This window comes from Amblyomma maculatum, chromosome 1 (genome assembly GCF_055883805.1).
Source record: "Amblyomma maculatum isolate TAMU_Amacu chromosome 1, ASM5588380v1, whole genome shotgun sequence".
NCBI classification, from domain to species: domain Eukaryota; kingdom Metazoa; phylum Arthropoda; class Arachnida; order Ixodida; family Ixodidae; genus Amblyomma; species Amblyomma maculatum.
Genome location: NC_139344.1, coordinates 104,897,756 through 104,914,028, shown reverse-complemented (window position 1 = coordinate 104,914,028; position 16,273 = coordinate 104,897,756). Strand labels below are relative to the sequence as shown.

General features: G+C 45.3%; 1 protein-coding gene across 5 annotated transcripts in view; it reads right to left on the bottom strand.

The window, feature by feature from the left end:
- Window positions 1-1,558: 1,558 nt before the first annotated feature.
- Window positions 1,559-16,273, bottom strand: part of LOC146203413 (inositol polyphosphate multikinase-like) — a 44,083-nt gene continuing 29,368 nt past the window's right edge. For 3 of the 5 annotated variants that reach the window (XM_084588745.1, XM_084588742.1, XM_084588743.1), the window contains exon 6: window positions 1,559-5,531. In XM_084588745.1, coding sequence (XP_084444871.1) covers window positions 5,227-5,531 — 305 coding nt within the window. In that variant the 3' untranslated portion in view covers window positions 1,559-5,226. Of the gene's footprint in view, window positions 5,532-5,594; window positions 13,558-16,273 lie in introns of those variants that run through there. The other 2 variants (XR_014703865.1, XM_084588744.1) reach the window with 2 other exon arrangements.

The following is a 16,273-nucleotide window of genomic DNA, read 5'->3' as shown; positions in this document are numbered from 1 at the left end:
GATGAAAAGCCTTAATGGCAGATTTAAACTCGGTGTTTGATATCTTCAGTCATGCTCTATTTATGTTTGCAATGCCTCCTATTTATTATGTCGCTTGCAATAAACTTCAGTTGGTTCTTCTCCATTTCTGTGCTTGTACTCAATAGTCAGGAAAATCAACTAGCCTAACTTAATACGCTGCCTATCAGATGCTACTTGGGGACAATCTAAAAAGCTATTTTTAGCCGCATGCACTCTAGCCCGGAAATTACAGTAATTATTCCTTTTATTGAAACTGGCTCCATCCTTAAGAATTTCCCTCAATATGAAATATTGATGCTGTTGTACATATGCATGCACAAAAAGAAAAGGTATAAGTACATTTGTTAGCACTGAAGTAAGCAACAGTCCTGAAATCCTATGGATAGATAACCATATTTTGCAGCAACAGAACATATTCTTACTATTAGGGCTACATTTATTTTTTTGGTTGCTTTTTCTAGAGTGCGGTTGCTGTTGTGTTTTAACTATTACTATTTTCATAACCGAGATATCTAAAAAGAAGTGCATTCACTGACAAAAATTCCTTAAATTATTTTACCACGTTTCTAACACAATCAATAAGCGATGTCAAGCACTCAGTTTGCCAAGCTTTCTTCTGTGTCAAAAAACATTGATCTTTAAAAATCTGTTCTTAATTCCTCAAGTATTAAAACTTTAGGTGATAGTAGGGGTGGACTTGAGAGGGACGGCAGTAAGATGGCTGCACCTCCTAGAAATTTTACTCTTGAAGACAATCCTGATGCCCATTTCTTGACAGAAGACAGAAAGAAATGCCTGGTGCAAATAAGACTGTTCCCCGCTTCCCTTTCCTTACCCTCCCAAGAGTGACCCATAAATCAGCCTCTGGCGTAGCCTAATTCGTGGTGCACCATGCTCAGGCAAAGCCATGGCTGCTAGTGCACAGACCAACATCTATAACAAGTCAGAGAAGTAAAGGCCACCAGTGCTTCGCAGTGAAGTGAAAGTGTTTTGGCACATAAGAAAATGATGTTATGTGTCCATACATTATGCACAGATGTGCAATGCAGCAATATACCCTGTGCACTGCTCTGACATCGCCACTGGTATAAACCATAAGCGTCAAGCTCAACGACACACACAGAGCTGGAAACGCTACATAAGAGCTTAGAGCCAAAGTGATGCAACGCAACCATACACTGGCATGACTGATCTTGTCTTTAGATGTACTACAGAACTGAACGTTTGCATATACATGTATTGCACACACTTTTAACTTGTGCATGAAAATGAAACAAAGTTAAAGTTCTAGTGAATTAATCAAGTTGAAACATCAACTATCTCATAAATTTTGTATTACGTTTGAAAGTTTGAGTGCTTGAAGAAAAGCACGAATTTGTACAAATATTGTGAAATCTGCAAACACATGATTGTGGATGCAATATGACAGACGTCAGAAAATAATCTAAAATGTCAATAAAATGATCCAGAACCAGACCATGCAGAATGCAAGTGTGAAATCTAAGACATAAGCATTCCCCCCCTCCCCTCCCCCCCTTTTTTTTGAGCAAGCATAAAGATGTGAGAACTAGAAAGCTCGGAACAGTTGTGCATCATCATTTTTCACAGTTTCCTCACATGCAGCAAGTGAATGCACAAAAAAAAAAAAAACGTTCACATCAGTGTGGTTTATATGAGCACATAAAATTTGTTCAGAAATGAAAGTGATAACTTCCACAGTTTGCATCCATAACCTGCCATTCTAGAGCAACATATCATTTTCCTTTTTATTCAATAAGCTGCCTGGCTACCATGGACAGAGAGCCACAGATACAGCGAAAAAATTGCATTGTAAATGTGCTTGGCCATTAATAACTTCTTTCATAATTTTAGCAACCAAACAATATTTCTGGGGACATTTAAGCCCCATCTGTAAAGGTGTGAGTGACAGTGTCAATGGCTCCCATTTGTGACTCTCCATGCAGATCCTGGTTCACATACATGAACTTTGCTATGCTTTTAATCTCTATCCTTTAACTGGGGCACCGAATATCTCACACATACTCATTGGTACACAGTTGTAAGCTACTGCATTATGTGAGAGACCAGCCAACACAGATATCAAATCCCCGCTTTAACCAAGCTGTAGGAAACCCATGCTCAAGTTTGGTTGTGTGACAACGTGCCACATTTCTCAAGTGGTGACACTCTGAAAAGTTGTGGCGCTGCCGAATAGACGGCCAGCTAGCTATCTGTGCACACACACCAAAACGAGCTGCACCAGCAGGTATTTCAGTTCAATTCAGTTCATTTCATTTATTTATTTATTTTTTTTTTTTTTTTTCAAGTGAAAGTGGAAGATGAGGTAAAAGGCATGTAGCCTGACACGCACAGGATTGCCATGACAGAAGCAGCCCCTCCGAAGAAAAACTTGGGTACGAAGTATTGTACCATGGGCTGCCATAAGAGTTCATGAAACGTGGAACACTACCTAACAAACAAGGACTTCTCAGTCAACCTCTTCACACAGCTTGCTTTCCAACCAAAAGGTCTCATTCTGAAACATCTCTCATTTTTGTGAGAACAAAAAGAGCCAAGTTTCCCCTTCACGTACACTCAGAAATATCGCCAGTTGGATCTTGGAGAGAGGTGTCAAAAGAGCACAATAATTTAACACCAGGGCTAGAAAATGAAAGGGACGGAGAATTGACCTGCACCTTGCTCTTGGGGCATGACTGGTCTTGGCAGATATGCTACGCCCTCTCAATGCTTTTTTGTTAGTGCTCTTAAACTAACCAAAATCTGCCGTGCAATGCCCACAACTAGCAAGTGTGAATTTGCCCTAACAGACACCTGCTTTTCATTTCCACACTAAGAAGGTGTCAAAAGTGAGGTTTTTCGGTTGGGAAATAAGCTTTGTGCTTAGAAGCTGATTTATAGATTTCTGTAAATTGGTCAATTAAGAAAACGTTGCACGCGCGATACAACTCAACACCACTCGCATGGAAGACCCCATTCACGCCACAGGTTTTACGAGTGCAAAGCTAATTTTTTTAGAGAAATGAAGCACAAGCATCGCATAAAGACCAAAATAAATGAGAGGTTGGTTTGGTCTGGCAAATGGGGTTTAACGTTCCAAAGTGATTCAGGCTATGAGAGATGCCACAGTGGACAGCTCTGGAAATTTCAACCACCTGGGATTCTTTAACCTGCTCTGACATCGCACAGCACACTGGCGCCTAGCTTTTTGCCTGCATCAAAAAGAGGCCGCCGCGACCAGGATTCGATCCGGGCACTCGATAGCAATCGAGTGCCCTAACCACTGCACCACCATGGTGGTGCAATAAATAAGAGAAACAGTAAGCCTGGTTTCGCTAAGCTTGATTTTCATCTCTCTCACATACCAGTCAGCAGACTATGTCCCAGCACACGAAGGAAGTGCACGTCACGTGCATTACCAGACTTGTTACTACTGCCATTTTTGTCCATGCAGAAATACTTGTTAAACTCCATATACTTATTTTTTTATTGCATACTTTTGCGTTAGTAAGGTTGTAATACAAGAAACCAAATCGCGTATATGTTGCATGCAACAATAAATAACAATAGCCAATGAGTGTGCCACTTCAGTTCACACAACTGATACTACTTCTGCCTGTTTTAAACATATTATATATGATAATATAATTATATAGCAGACTTACATCTAAGTGCACGTTGCACAGGATGTCGCTCACTTGGGAAATGAACTTCGCGGTCAAGTGTGACTGATCACTGTCAGTCATTTTCTGTACAGAGCAGACGCAATTAAGTTTCTCCATTTAATCATTTTTGCTTCGTAGAAATGCGCAGCAGTGTGTCCAATCTCGAAGGCACAATGCAGGAGGTGCATTACGACGTGCCAGTGTGAGCACATACACGTGCAAAGAAAGCGCACGGCAAAAGGAACGAGTGGAGCACAGCACCCCAGTTCGTAGTTTTCTGCCACGAATGACACTGTAGAGCAGGAGCTGCAGCACCACTCAGTGGTGTTTTGGAACGTGGGTGTCTGAAGGGGTTTCACCCCCCCCCCCCACCCCCCCCCCCTCGCTAATATAAAGTGCTAATATAACTGCTCTGCAGAATGCCTGCTGGGAATTTCAGATGATACCAGCACTAGGCTTAAAATTGTACAAACAACTGTGCCATCTTCAATACACTTTTCTGCACAGGCATCAAGCAGAGGGATGATTATGAGTGATGCAGGGCGTACCACAAAGCACACAGCATACTGTAAAGGTGCAAGTACATTTGGTGCCTTTCAGATAACAGGTGCTGCCATGTAAGCCATATCAATGTTCGCATCAAGTATATTTTCATCTTGCCGTTACTAACTACTCTGCAGCATTGTCTATTTGCTGACAAACTATAAGCAGTGAGTCATATAGCAGCCATTATGATACTTATCAGGTGTAAAAAAATAAAAAATAGGGCACAGCAAATCAATTCTACATGCTTATACGAATATGACAAAGTGCCCTTAAGGGATGCCATTTCATGCCATTTGATAAACAGATGTCACATGTGAGTTAGCTCGCTATTTTCAGTACTAGCATTGCCCATCTTAGAGATATCTTTTTTTTTATTTGAAATGTCACACACACACTTGGCATAATGCTATTGTGTCTTCAGTACTTAAATCACAGGTTCCAATGCTCACTTAGCACTATAGCACATCAGCCAACAGTACCAGGAACTGTGTAAATTCGAAAAAACTGAAAATAAGCTTAAGATTCAATACACACAAATATGGTTATGTAAGATATGGATCTACCCACCAGACACACATGCCATTCATTGTTCCGCCATGCAACTGCTTGTTTACAATTTCTCATACAAAGCAAAAAACTGTATTATCACATTGTTATAAAAAAGGCAACAATAGCACATTCTCATAAATAGTTTCACGGAGTTGGTTGCACTGTGTACATAATCTTTAAAAAAAAATGTAAATATGGTTTGAGAGTGTATCACAAGCCCATTCATGTCACAAAAATTGGGCTGCCGACAAAAATTACATTTCATCACAAGTTTAAGAATGCTTATACACCTTTTACATTTTGGCATATTTATTATAAATGGTAACTTTTAGTTACAGTGGGTTAGCCACACGCAGAAAAAGAGACCCTATTTAAAGGCTTCTCTGAGAAGCAAGCCAATACAATCTACATTATTAACCCTCAGTTGCTATGTACGCGCAATTTCACGCAGTACACTGATAAGCTTACAGATTCCATAAAGATAGTTTGTATCACACTCCAATGTTGGGAAGACATGAGCAAAATCAATCATTTTGGCAACACAGTGAGCTGCCTTGGAACTAGGGCTATCAGTCTGAGATTCATACACAATCAAGACTGAACTAGAGTAAAAGGCAAACAGGCGCTGAGTCTCAAACCAACATCGAATGTGCTCCAGTTGAGTTAACAAGTCTGGCAGGAATGTTGGGACACTGGGCTGTTGCTGTGTCATGCCTAAAAACGTCTGAAAAGCTGAAAAAGTAACACACATAAACTGCAAAACTTCAAATCTGCCATGACAGAAGCTCCAGGATAGAACTACAGCAGACTCCCTTAAAGCCACGCTCTGCTAAGACAAAATCTCTGCCAAACTGAATAATTAAATTAGGAAGCCTTCAGTTTCCCACAGATGAAAAAAAAAAAAAAAAAAAGAAAACCTCATTTAATACAAACCACCAAATCAGTGAACTAAAGAAGGTAAAGCAGCACAGAGCATGGGACAAGATAGAACATGACTACTTAACACACTGACTAGAGTTGCTGATCAGCATGCTGAATAATCATACTCTTTCTTGCTCCGTGTTCAGAGTTGTTTGACCTTCTTTAATATGGTGTACAAGCATGCCCTAACCTCCACCTTAAATCAGTGAAAGTTCTAGCAGTGTTAAACTGTCTGCCACAGGAATAAACGGCCAGCCAATAGATGTTTATTGCAGGAAAGAGTGCAAAGGCATAAAAGAAATGACAAGAGCATAACTGAGTAGGTTGTATGAGCAGGCATTCTAGCCTGACTATAGCAATGGTGAGCTGTGACCAGCCTTGCACATGACATGCAGTTAAGCACAATCTGCTATCTAAACCCAGAACAGATTGGCTTGCTGCATGAGAGTAGCAGGCACCCTTAGAAGCACTCAGCAGATATTCTCCGATGTGATAAAAAAAGCTGATGTGGCAGAAAGCCTCAAACCCGCAATGAATAAATGAATAGTTGAAGGTATAACACCTTCAATATTTGAAAGTATTGTTTTGACAGTCTTCACAAATGTTTTCAAGCAAATTGCTAAGGTATGCTTGTTCTATTACTCGTTTTATTTTGGAGTTCATTTAACTGATTTTTTTATTTATTTACATTATACTACAGACCTTTTTGGTCCAAGCAGGAAGGGCAAAAGTCAAATACAAGGAAAGTTTGCATTGCATTCTAATAACAGCAAGTTACATAAATACACATATGTTTTAAAAATCATGCATGGAGATAAAAATACTGCAAGTACATATTCGTCAAAAATAGGTGGCAGGAAGTCATTATCAATGGTTAAAAATGTTCCTAATGGCCTGTTTGAAATTATTGCACATTAAAACATCCTTGGGTAGTAAGTTCCATTTACAAATTGCTTTTGGAAAAGAAAGAGAAAGTGAGGAGTTAAGCTATAGCTCTGTGTGTGTGTCGCGCTTTTTGAGTTGACGATGGTGTAACATAAGGCGTTGCCGAGATGCCAAACTTTCCCTGAAGCAAGCAGAGCAAAAATTCTAACCTTGCTATCTTTTTTCTGATACAGAGAGGTTCTATATTTGGTTTGCTTTCATGAGCAGAGATGGAGAGTCGAAATTTTTATATTTATTGCAGATGAAGTGCACAGCACATCTTTGAACTTTTTCCGCCTGTGCAATGCCTTTTTTCTTGTAAGGGCAATGTCTTTTTTTTTTTCGCTTATATTACTCTAAAGGCCTCTGAGGGCATTACACAATTGGGGGCAAAATATCATCCCAAGTTGCAACGTCTCCAAGTTCGAAATCAAGTGAAGTTGAAATTTCTCAGCCACCACAACAGGAAAACCAATAAACTCTGGAAGATAGCAGAATTACGGACGTAGCACGACATCAACATTAGTCACAAACAGGAGGAGATAGTTTATAATGTAAAGAGGAAGATGAGTTTCGGAGGCATGCGCACTGCGAAGCCTCGGATTGTCACTTCAGCGAGATCTCTCTCTCTCGAATCCCCAGGTTAAGAAACCTCGTTACAACTTGATGGAGGGTGCTGATTCGACCCTTCATCTACCATCCTGGAGCTACGCAGCTGCACCATCGCACCTACATGACAACTGATGTGAGCCAGCCCTCTGCTTCTTCGCCAACCCCCGTCGTTTGCCCAGGAGTGCTCTGACAGCGGGACCCGGCCATATTCAACGGGACTGATGACCACGATGTGGAGGATTGGCTTACCTCTTACGAGTGGGTAAACGGCCACAACCATTGGGACTAAGCCCTGAAGCTCAACAATGTCGTATTCTACCTGAAGGACGTTCGTTGCCAGTCTCTGGTACCACAACCACGAAGCAGAGAGCAATGTCGTATTCTACCTGAAGGACGTTGCCAGTCTCTGGTACCACAACCACGAAGCAGAGTTGACCACCTGGTCAGCCTTCAAGCGGGTCTTGTCTGATATCTTTGTCCGCCCTGCTGTCCGAAAGCTGCGCGCCGAACAGCGCCTGAAATCTAGATGCCAGCAATACGGTGAATCCTTCACCAGCTATATAGAAGATGTTGTGAGTCTGTGCACACGTATAGACGCGTCCATGCCGGAAATTACTCGTATCAGGCATATTTTAAACGGCATCGAAGCAGACGCCTTTCAGATGCTTGTCGCTCGCAGCCCCAACACCGTTGCTGAAGTCTTCACGCTTTATCAGACATATGATGAGCTCTGCAAACAGTGCATTCCAGCCCCACCACCATCCATACAGCCTGATTCACTATCAAGCTTGGCTGTGTCGGCGACCAGCAGCTCGCTGCTCTACCAGATCAAGGACTTTGTGCGCAAGGAGGTCGCCCGACTATTGTCCATTCTTCAAAGCGTTCAGGGCCCTCCTTTTAACCTAGCCCCAAACCTTCAAGCTGTGATTAGGGATCAAGTGGCTGAGGCGCTACCAATCACTCCTCAGCAGGTTCCAGTCGCAGCCGCCGCTACGTATGCCGACGTCCTCAGATGCCCCAGCACAGAATTGCATATCTCATTCCACCCTCCCCCTCTTGCCCGCCCTCCACCGCCGCCAGCCCCATTCAATCCCCCTCGGTCGACTTCTGTTCGTTCGAACCCTTGGCGTACTCGAGACAATCTACCAATTTGTTACGCATGTGGTACTGCTGGACACATTATGCGTTACTGTCGTTGCCGCGTCGTGCCGTCTACAGATTATTCACAACCCTATGCTTACGGGCCTACTGAATATACACCACGTCCCTTCGCTGCCGATTGACCACCTGCTCGCCGCCGCTCTCCATCAGTGAGGCGCTCGATTTCACCGATGCGTTGCTACACCAACGAGCCTCAGGAAAACTAATTAGCGCAGTTCTCGAGGCAAGAACTGCGAGTGCGTCGAACAATATAAGGCCTCGTTTCGTCCCTGCAAATATGATTGAAGTTGTTGTGGAAGGTGTGACTGTCTTAGCCCTTGTGGATACTGGCGCTGCTGCGTCTGTGATGAGCCGAAAACTGTGCCGCAGGCTACGCGAAGTGATGATGCCTTTACCTGACCTTTCGCTTCACACCGCTAATGCGCAGCGTCTTGCCTTTGGCGGCTTGCACAGCCAGAGTTTTCATTCAAAGCTTCCTATATACCATAGAATTTGTCGTTCTGTCGTCGTGCTCACATGACCTTATTACAGGGTGGGACTTTCTCCGTGACCATCACGACATTATCAACTGCGCTCGCGCCAAAATCGAACTTCTCCCGTGCAACGCCCCTTCGGATATTGATTTGTTTCCTGCACCTAGCAAGCTGACTGTTACTGCCGACATCGAGGTCCCTCCGCGCTCATCTATTACCATTACTGTTTCCTGCCTCTCCGCACCTGACGGCACCGTCATTTTCTCCCCGTCTGTGAGCTTCGCATCTCGCCACGCCCTGCTTTTACCCTAAGCTGTGCTCACTGTCCAAGACGGCTGCAGCCTAATTCAGGTTTTCAACTCTTTGCTGAGCCCCTGCTCTTTCCTCCGTGGTGAGTGCCTTGGTATTGTACAGCTCATTGATGGCGTGATCATCCCGGACAGTCGCACTGATTCCTCTCTTCCTGTCGTCTCACTTACTTTGCCTGAGCCTACTTTTTCCAATGCAGCCGAAGTCTTTGCTGGTTCTGTCGACGCCAGCCTCGACCTACAACAGCGCTCCCAACTTCTTCACTTATAGGAGAAGTATCGCACTTCGTTTGATATTTCAAAAAGCCACCTCGGCGGCACGGCTACCGTCACCCATGACATTGATACCAGTACCCACAAGCCGCTGCATCAGCTCCCATACCGTGTCTTGACAGCTGAACGACAGATTGCTGAAGACCAAGTCGACGACATACTTCAGTGGGGTGTCATTCAGCCGTTCAGTAGTCCGTGGGCCTCGCCTGTTGTCCTTGTCAAGAAAAAGGATGGCACTATACGGTTTTGCGTCGATTATCAGCGCCTTAACAACATCACACGCAAAGACGTCTATCCGCTGCCTTGAATTGATGACGCCATAGACTGTTTACAAGGAGCTGAATTCTTTTCGTTAGACCTGTGATCAGGATATTGGCAAGTACCTCTAGCAGCTGCCACACGCGCCAAGACTGCTTTTGTAACACCTGATGGCCTATACGAATTCAATGTCATGCCCTTCAGACTTCGTAACGTGCCGGCCACTTTTTAGCGCATGATGGATTCGATACTCCATGGCCTAAGGCGGAAAACTTGTCTCTGCTATTTAGACGGCATTGTAGTCTTCTCTTCTGATTTCGAGAGCCACCTTCTCCGTTTGGAGTACGTGTTGAACTGTTTGACCCAAGCTGGACTCCAACTTAACCTGAAAAAGTGTCGCTTTGGCGTTCGTGAACTCACGATTTTAGGCCACATGGTTTCCAAGGACGGCATACCTCCTGATCCTGCCAAGCTTCGCGCCATTGCTGAGTTCCCAAAGCCGTCCACTATAAAGGAGCTCGGCAGCTTTATCAGCCTGTGCTCTTATTTCCGATGTTTTGTCCGAAATGTCGCCACTATTATCGCGCCTCTGACGAACCTCCTGCGCGGCGACGACCGACGGCGCGGCGAGGTTGGTCAAATGCCTGTGACACCGCTTTCACAACACTGCGCCGTCTCCTCGTCTCACCTCCCATTTTACGGCACTTTGATCCAACTGCTCCTACTGAAATTCCTACTGATGCCAGTGGCGTTGGCCTTGGCACTGATCTTGCGCAACCAAAACCGGGTTTTGAAGAATACGTCGTTGCCTACGCGAGCCGTTCGTTGACGAAAGCAGAATCTAATTACTCCTTCACAGAAAAAGAATGTCTAGCCATCATTTGGGCGATCTCCAAGTTTCGCCCTTACGTGTATAGCCGCCCTTTCGACATCGTCACGGACCACCATTCCTTGTGTTGGTTGTTCTCCTTGAAAGACCCTACAGGCTGGCTAGTCCGATGGGCCCTCCGTCTCCAGGAGTATGATGTCCGTGTCATCTCTCTCTCCGAGCAACAACAGGATCCTTGGATAGCTCGCTTTATCAGTTTCCTCTTGGATCCATCGGCTTCACCAGTACCTCAGGCTATCCGCCGCCAGGCTGCTCACTCCGCCATTCGCGACGGCCTCCTGTACTGCCGTAACTACACATCTGACGGTAGGAAGTGGCTACTTGTCATCCCTGTTCACTTTAGGTCGGAAATCTGCACACTCTTTCATGATGACCCATAGTACGCTCATGCCGGCGCCTTTAAAACATACAGCTTCGTCTTCGCTATTATTGGCATGGTATGTTTACTTACGTCCACAAGTACGTCCGCTCGTGCGCCCACTGCCAACGTCGCAAGTCTGGCCCTCACAGCTCAGTCGGCCCGATACAGCCTCTTCCTTGCCCCTCGCGTCCTTTCGACCGCATCGGGATTGACCTTTATGGACCGCTTCCATACACTGCTGCCGGCAACCGCTGGGTTATCGTAGCCGTTGACCACCTGACTCGTTACGCTGAAACCGCGGCTCTCCCTGAGGCTACGGCATCCCATGTTGCATCCTTCATCTTGCACCATTTCATTCTGCGCCATGGTGCACCCCGCGAACTCTTGAGTGACAGAGGACGTGTCTTCCTTTCGGCAGTAGTAGAATCCTTATTGCAAAAATGCAACATCACCCACCGGACTACTACGGCATACCATCCACAAACAAATGGTTTGACGAAGAGGTTTAACTGCACCTTGGGCGATGTGCTCTCCATGTACGTCACACTAGACCATTCCGACTGGGACCGGCTCCAACCATTCGTAACGTATGCTTATAACACCGCCACACAGACCACTACTGGCTTCTCATCGTTTTCTCTCCTCTACGGACGTGAACCTTCCTCTCTGTTGGACACGATCCTGCCTTATCGGCCAGAGGAATCCGAATATACCACTGTCTCTGAAGCTTCCAAACATGCTGAAGAATGCCGTCAGCTCGCTCGGTCTTTGACATCAGGAGAGCAGGGACGCCAAAAATCGCGCTTCTACTCTGCTCACACTCCTGAACTCTTCCAACCCGGCTCTCTCGTCTGGCTTCGTGTGCCATCTATAACTCCCAGTCTCTCCTCCAAACTTCAGCCCAAATATCATGGACCCTATCGGATCCTTGACCGCACTTCCCCAGTCAACTATATCGTGGAACTCGTGAAGCCACCCTCTGATCTCCGCTGACGTAACCGCGAAACTGTCCATGTGGGCCACCTCAAACCATACTATGACCCGTCTGTGTTGTCATCGCCGTGAGCCGCCAGGATGGCTCGTCGTTTCGCCAGGGGGTAATTGTAAAGAAGAAAATGAGTTTCGGAGGAATGCGCACCGCGAGTGCACGGCGCAAGATCGTGTTGTTGAAGAAGAAGCCTCAGACTGATTCTTCAGCGAGATCTCTCTCTCGGATTCCCAGGTTAAGAAACCTCGTTACAATAATTTTATCACACCCAATAGGCCATACAGATTTGAAGACATGAAGCATTTTTGTGTACTGATCTAGTTTAGAACAAACATGGAACACTCATATATGCTCTTGTACCATCCAATATTTTCCCTACTTCTGCTAAGTAACTTTTGGTAACTAAACAGACTTGCAGTATCAAACCATGTTTCTCTCAAAAGGAGTCAAATGAACATTTCACATAAAACAGTAGGCATCAGAACTGGATGCACACTAAAATAACCACTAGAAATGTGTGCCCTCATTTGTTCAGGCAATCTACTATGCGGTGTGGTTTGTTTGCAGGCCAAGACCACATTTTTTACTAACTATAGTTATTCTTACACAGCCAGAAATACTACACAATATTCATTTTTATCTCTGCATTCCTTATCCCTCTCTGCTCCCTTTATCAATGCTGTCGTTTCACACCAATGCTCCCGAGTTCATACTCTACCTTCACCTATTTTTTTCAGGAAATTTATGGCTCTCTATTATGCTATTGAAAGTAGGTTCTTATAATATTTTTGTTAAAAAAAAAAAAACGAAAGCCTTGGTCATGTGACAGCCCTTTGAACATTTCAGATAAGTACAGAACTATAAACTTACAAGCATTTGTTTTCATTCTTATACTGAATTTCTTTCTTAATAATGTATATGCATCCTGATTTCGTATCAGCCAACAAGCAACTGCCATTGCACAACTTATTATATATTGTCACCAACATACGTAGCAAGCAGCACAACAACCGAGCTGGCTCTTTTTAATCAAGCGAAGCTCGACAGAGACGAGGATGACGCTTAGCCACGTGCCAAGACATTCGGCCACTTGGTGGCACCAGAAGATGGTCAGCGATGTGGTATTGCCCCCCTTCCAAGAGGCATCGACCCGATGCCGCAAGCATAGGGGAATAATAGAAAAGCGGGGCAAGTTATACGGGACAGTCTCTGGCTCTGGTTTGGACCCTAAAATGGTATAACGATTGTAATATGGTTTCATTCTGGCAACGTGAACTATTTCAGATTTCGGCTGCCGAGAGGAGCGGACAGTGCCTTGTGGTAGCACCTTGTAGTTCACCGCGCTGAGGCGGCGGAGCACCTCGTAAGGTCCAAAGTAACGCCACAGAAGCCTTTCAGAGCGCCCTCGCAACCGCATTGGGCTCCATACCCAGACTTGGTCGCCGGGCGTGTAAGTCACCTCTCGGTGTCACAGGTTGTAGCACTGGGCGTCGTGCACTTGGTGCCGAATTCGCTGTCGGGCAAGCTGGCGTGCAGCTTCTGCGTCACGAATAAATTGGTCAGCCCCCATGACAGTGGAAGGAGCAGAATCTGGAAGAAGCATGGCATCCAGCATAGTCAAGGGTCCGCGTCCATGAACCAAATGAAATGGAGTGAAGCGTGTTGTTTCCTGGAGTGCAGTGTTGTATGCGAACGTGACGTATGGCAGAATTCGGTCCCAGTTTCCATGATCGTCGTCTACATACATAGAAATCATATCGGCAATTGTCTTGTTAAGCTGCTCAATCAGTCCATTAGTTTGAGGATGATAGGGTGTTGTCTTGTGGTGGGTGGTGCCACTGAGTCGAAGTACCTCACTCGTGAGTGCCGACGTAAACGAAGTTTCTCTGTCAGTTAAGACGACCGTTGGCGCACCATGACGGAGTACAATGTTGTGAATGAAGAAATGCGCAACTTCTTCTGCGGTACCATGGGGAATGGCCTTGGTATCACAGTACCGGCTGAGGTAGTCAGTGGCAACCGCTACATACATGTTACCCATGGAGGACTTCAGAAATGGGCCCAGTAAGTCCATACCAACCTGTTGAAATGGGAATTTCGGGGGATCGATAGGCTATAGGAGCCCAGCTGGTTTAATGGGTGGTGTCTTCCGCCGCTGGCACTCACGGCAGGTACGGACGTAGCGGTGCACAACGGCAGCTAGCCTGGGCCAGTAGTCATCATCATCATCATCAGCCCGATTATACCCACTGCAGGGCGAAGGCCTCTCCCATATTTCTCCACTTAACCCAGTTCTGTGCTAGCTGCATCCATTTGACCCCTGCGAACTTCTTTATCTCATCCGCCCACCTAACTTTCTGCCGCCCCCTGCTACGCTTTCCTTCCCTTGGAATCCAGGAGTTCTATCCAGGAGGAGGAGTTCTATACAGATCTCTACAGTAGCCAAAGTAATCAGGACCGTAATGAGATTGGCGGTAGGGAAAAACAGTCAGACGTTCCACCAGTGACGAAGGACGAGGTCAAGAAAGCACTAGAAACTATGAAAAGGGGGAAATCAGCTGGAGAGGATCAGATAACTACAGATTTGCTGAAGGACGGCGGGGATATCGTGCTAGAAAAACTAGCCACCCTGTATACGCAGTGCCTGGTGTCATCGACGGTACCGGAACCATGGAAGAATGCAAACATTATCCTCATTCACAAGAAAGGGGACTCTAAGGACCTTAAAAATTACAGACCAATCAGCTTACTGTCTGTTACGTATAAGGTATTTACTAAGGTAATTTCTAATAGAATCAGGACAACCTTAGATTGCAATCAAGCAAAGGATCAAGCAGGGTTTCGGAAACGGTACTCTACTATCGATCATATCCATACCATCAATCAGGTGATAGAAAAATGCTCGGAATATTACCAACCCTTATACATAGCATTCATTGATTACGAAAAAGCATTTGACTCAGTTGAAACCTCAGCGGTGATGCAGGCATTGCGAAATCAGGGGGTAGACGAGCCGTACGTGAAAGTGCTGGAAGATATATATAGTGGCTGCACAGCAACCATAGTTCTGCATAAAGAAAGTAACAAAATTCCCATAAAGAAAGGTGTTAGGCAAGGGGACACAATCTCCCTAGTACTATTCACAGCTTGTTTAGAGGAAGTATTCAGAGACTTGGAATGGGAGCACTTAGGGATAAGGGTAGATGGAGAATACCTCAGTAATCTGCGATTTGGTGATGACATTGCCTTGCTAAGCAACTCGGGGGATGAACTGCAAATAATGATTGATGACCCAGACAGGAAAAGTAGAAAGGTAGGCTTGAAAATCAATATGCAGAAGACTAAGGTAATGTACAACAGCCTCAGGAAGGAACAGCAGTTTAAATTAGGTAGCGAAATACTGGAAGTAGTAGGCAAATATGTCTACTTAGGACAGGTAGTAACCGCAGATCCGGACCACGCAAAAGAAATAACAAGAAGAATACGATTGGGATGGAGCGCATTTGGCAAGCACTCGCAGATTATGACTAGCAGCTTACCGGTATCGCTCAAGAGGAAAGTATACAACAGTTGCATCTTGCCTGTACTCACCTATGGGGCTGAAACGTGGAGGCTAACCAAGAGAGTTCTACTTAAGTTGAGGACAACCCAGAGTGCTATGGAACGAAAAATGGTAGGGGTAACATTAAGAGATAGAAAGCGTGCAGAGTGGGTCAGAGAAATAACTCAAGTTACCGACATTCTAGTAGAAATTAAGAAGAAATGGACATGGGCAGGGCATGTAGTGAGAAGAGAGGATAACCGATGGTCGCTGAGAGTAACAAACTGGATTCCAAGGGAAGGAAAGCGTAGCAGGGGGCCAGTAGTACTTTCGGCGTATTCGTGCCAATGTGCGAGAAAACCCAAGGTGGCCAGAAGAAAGGTCATCGTGGCACGCACGAAGAACTTCGTCATGTAGCGTTGTGGGTACTACAAGCAGATAAGCAGTTTCTGTTGGATCGTAGTTCTTCTTGTAGAGCACACCATTGCGCAGGCAAAATGATGACAGTCCACGCCTGAAGAGCTGAGGAGGAGATGACACGGTTCCTTCGAGGTATTCAATGAGGGGCAAAAGTTCACAGTCAGCCCGCTGCTTTCGGGATAAGGTGGACGTCGCGATAACACCGAGGAAAGCGGAATCGTCGTCGGAGCCGTCCGCGTGGCAGGGAGTAGGGGCGTGGGACAGACAATCAGCATCACTGTGTTTCTTGCCGGACGTGTGCACGATAGTAACGTCAAATTCTTGCAACCGAAGGCTCCATCGAGC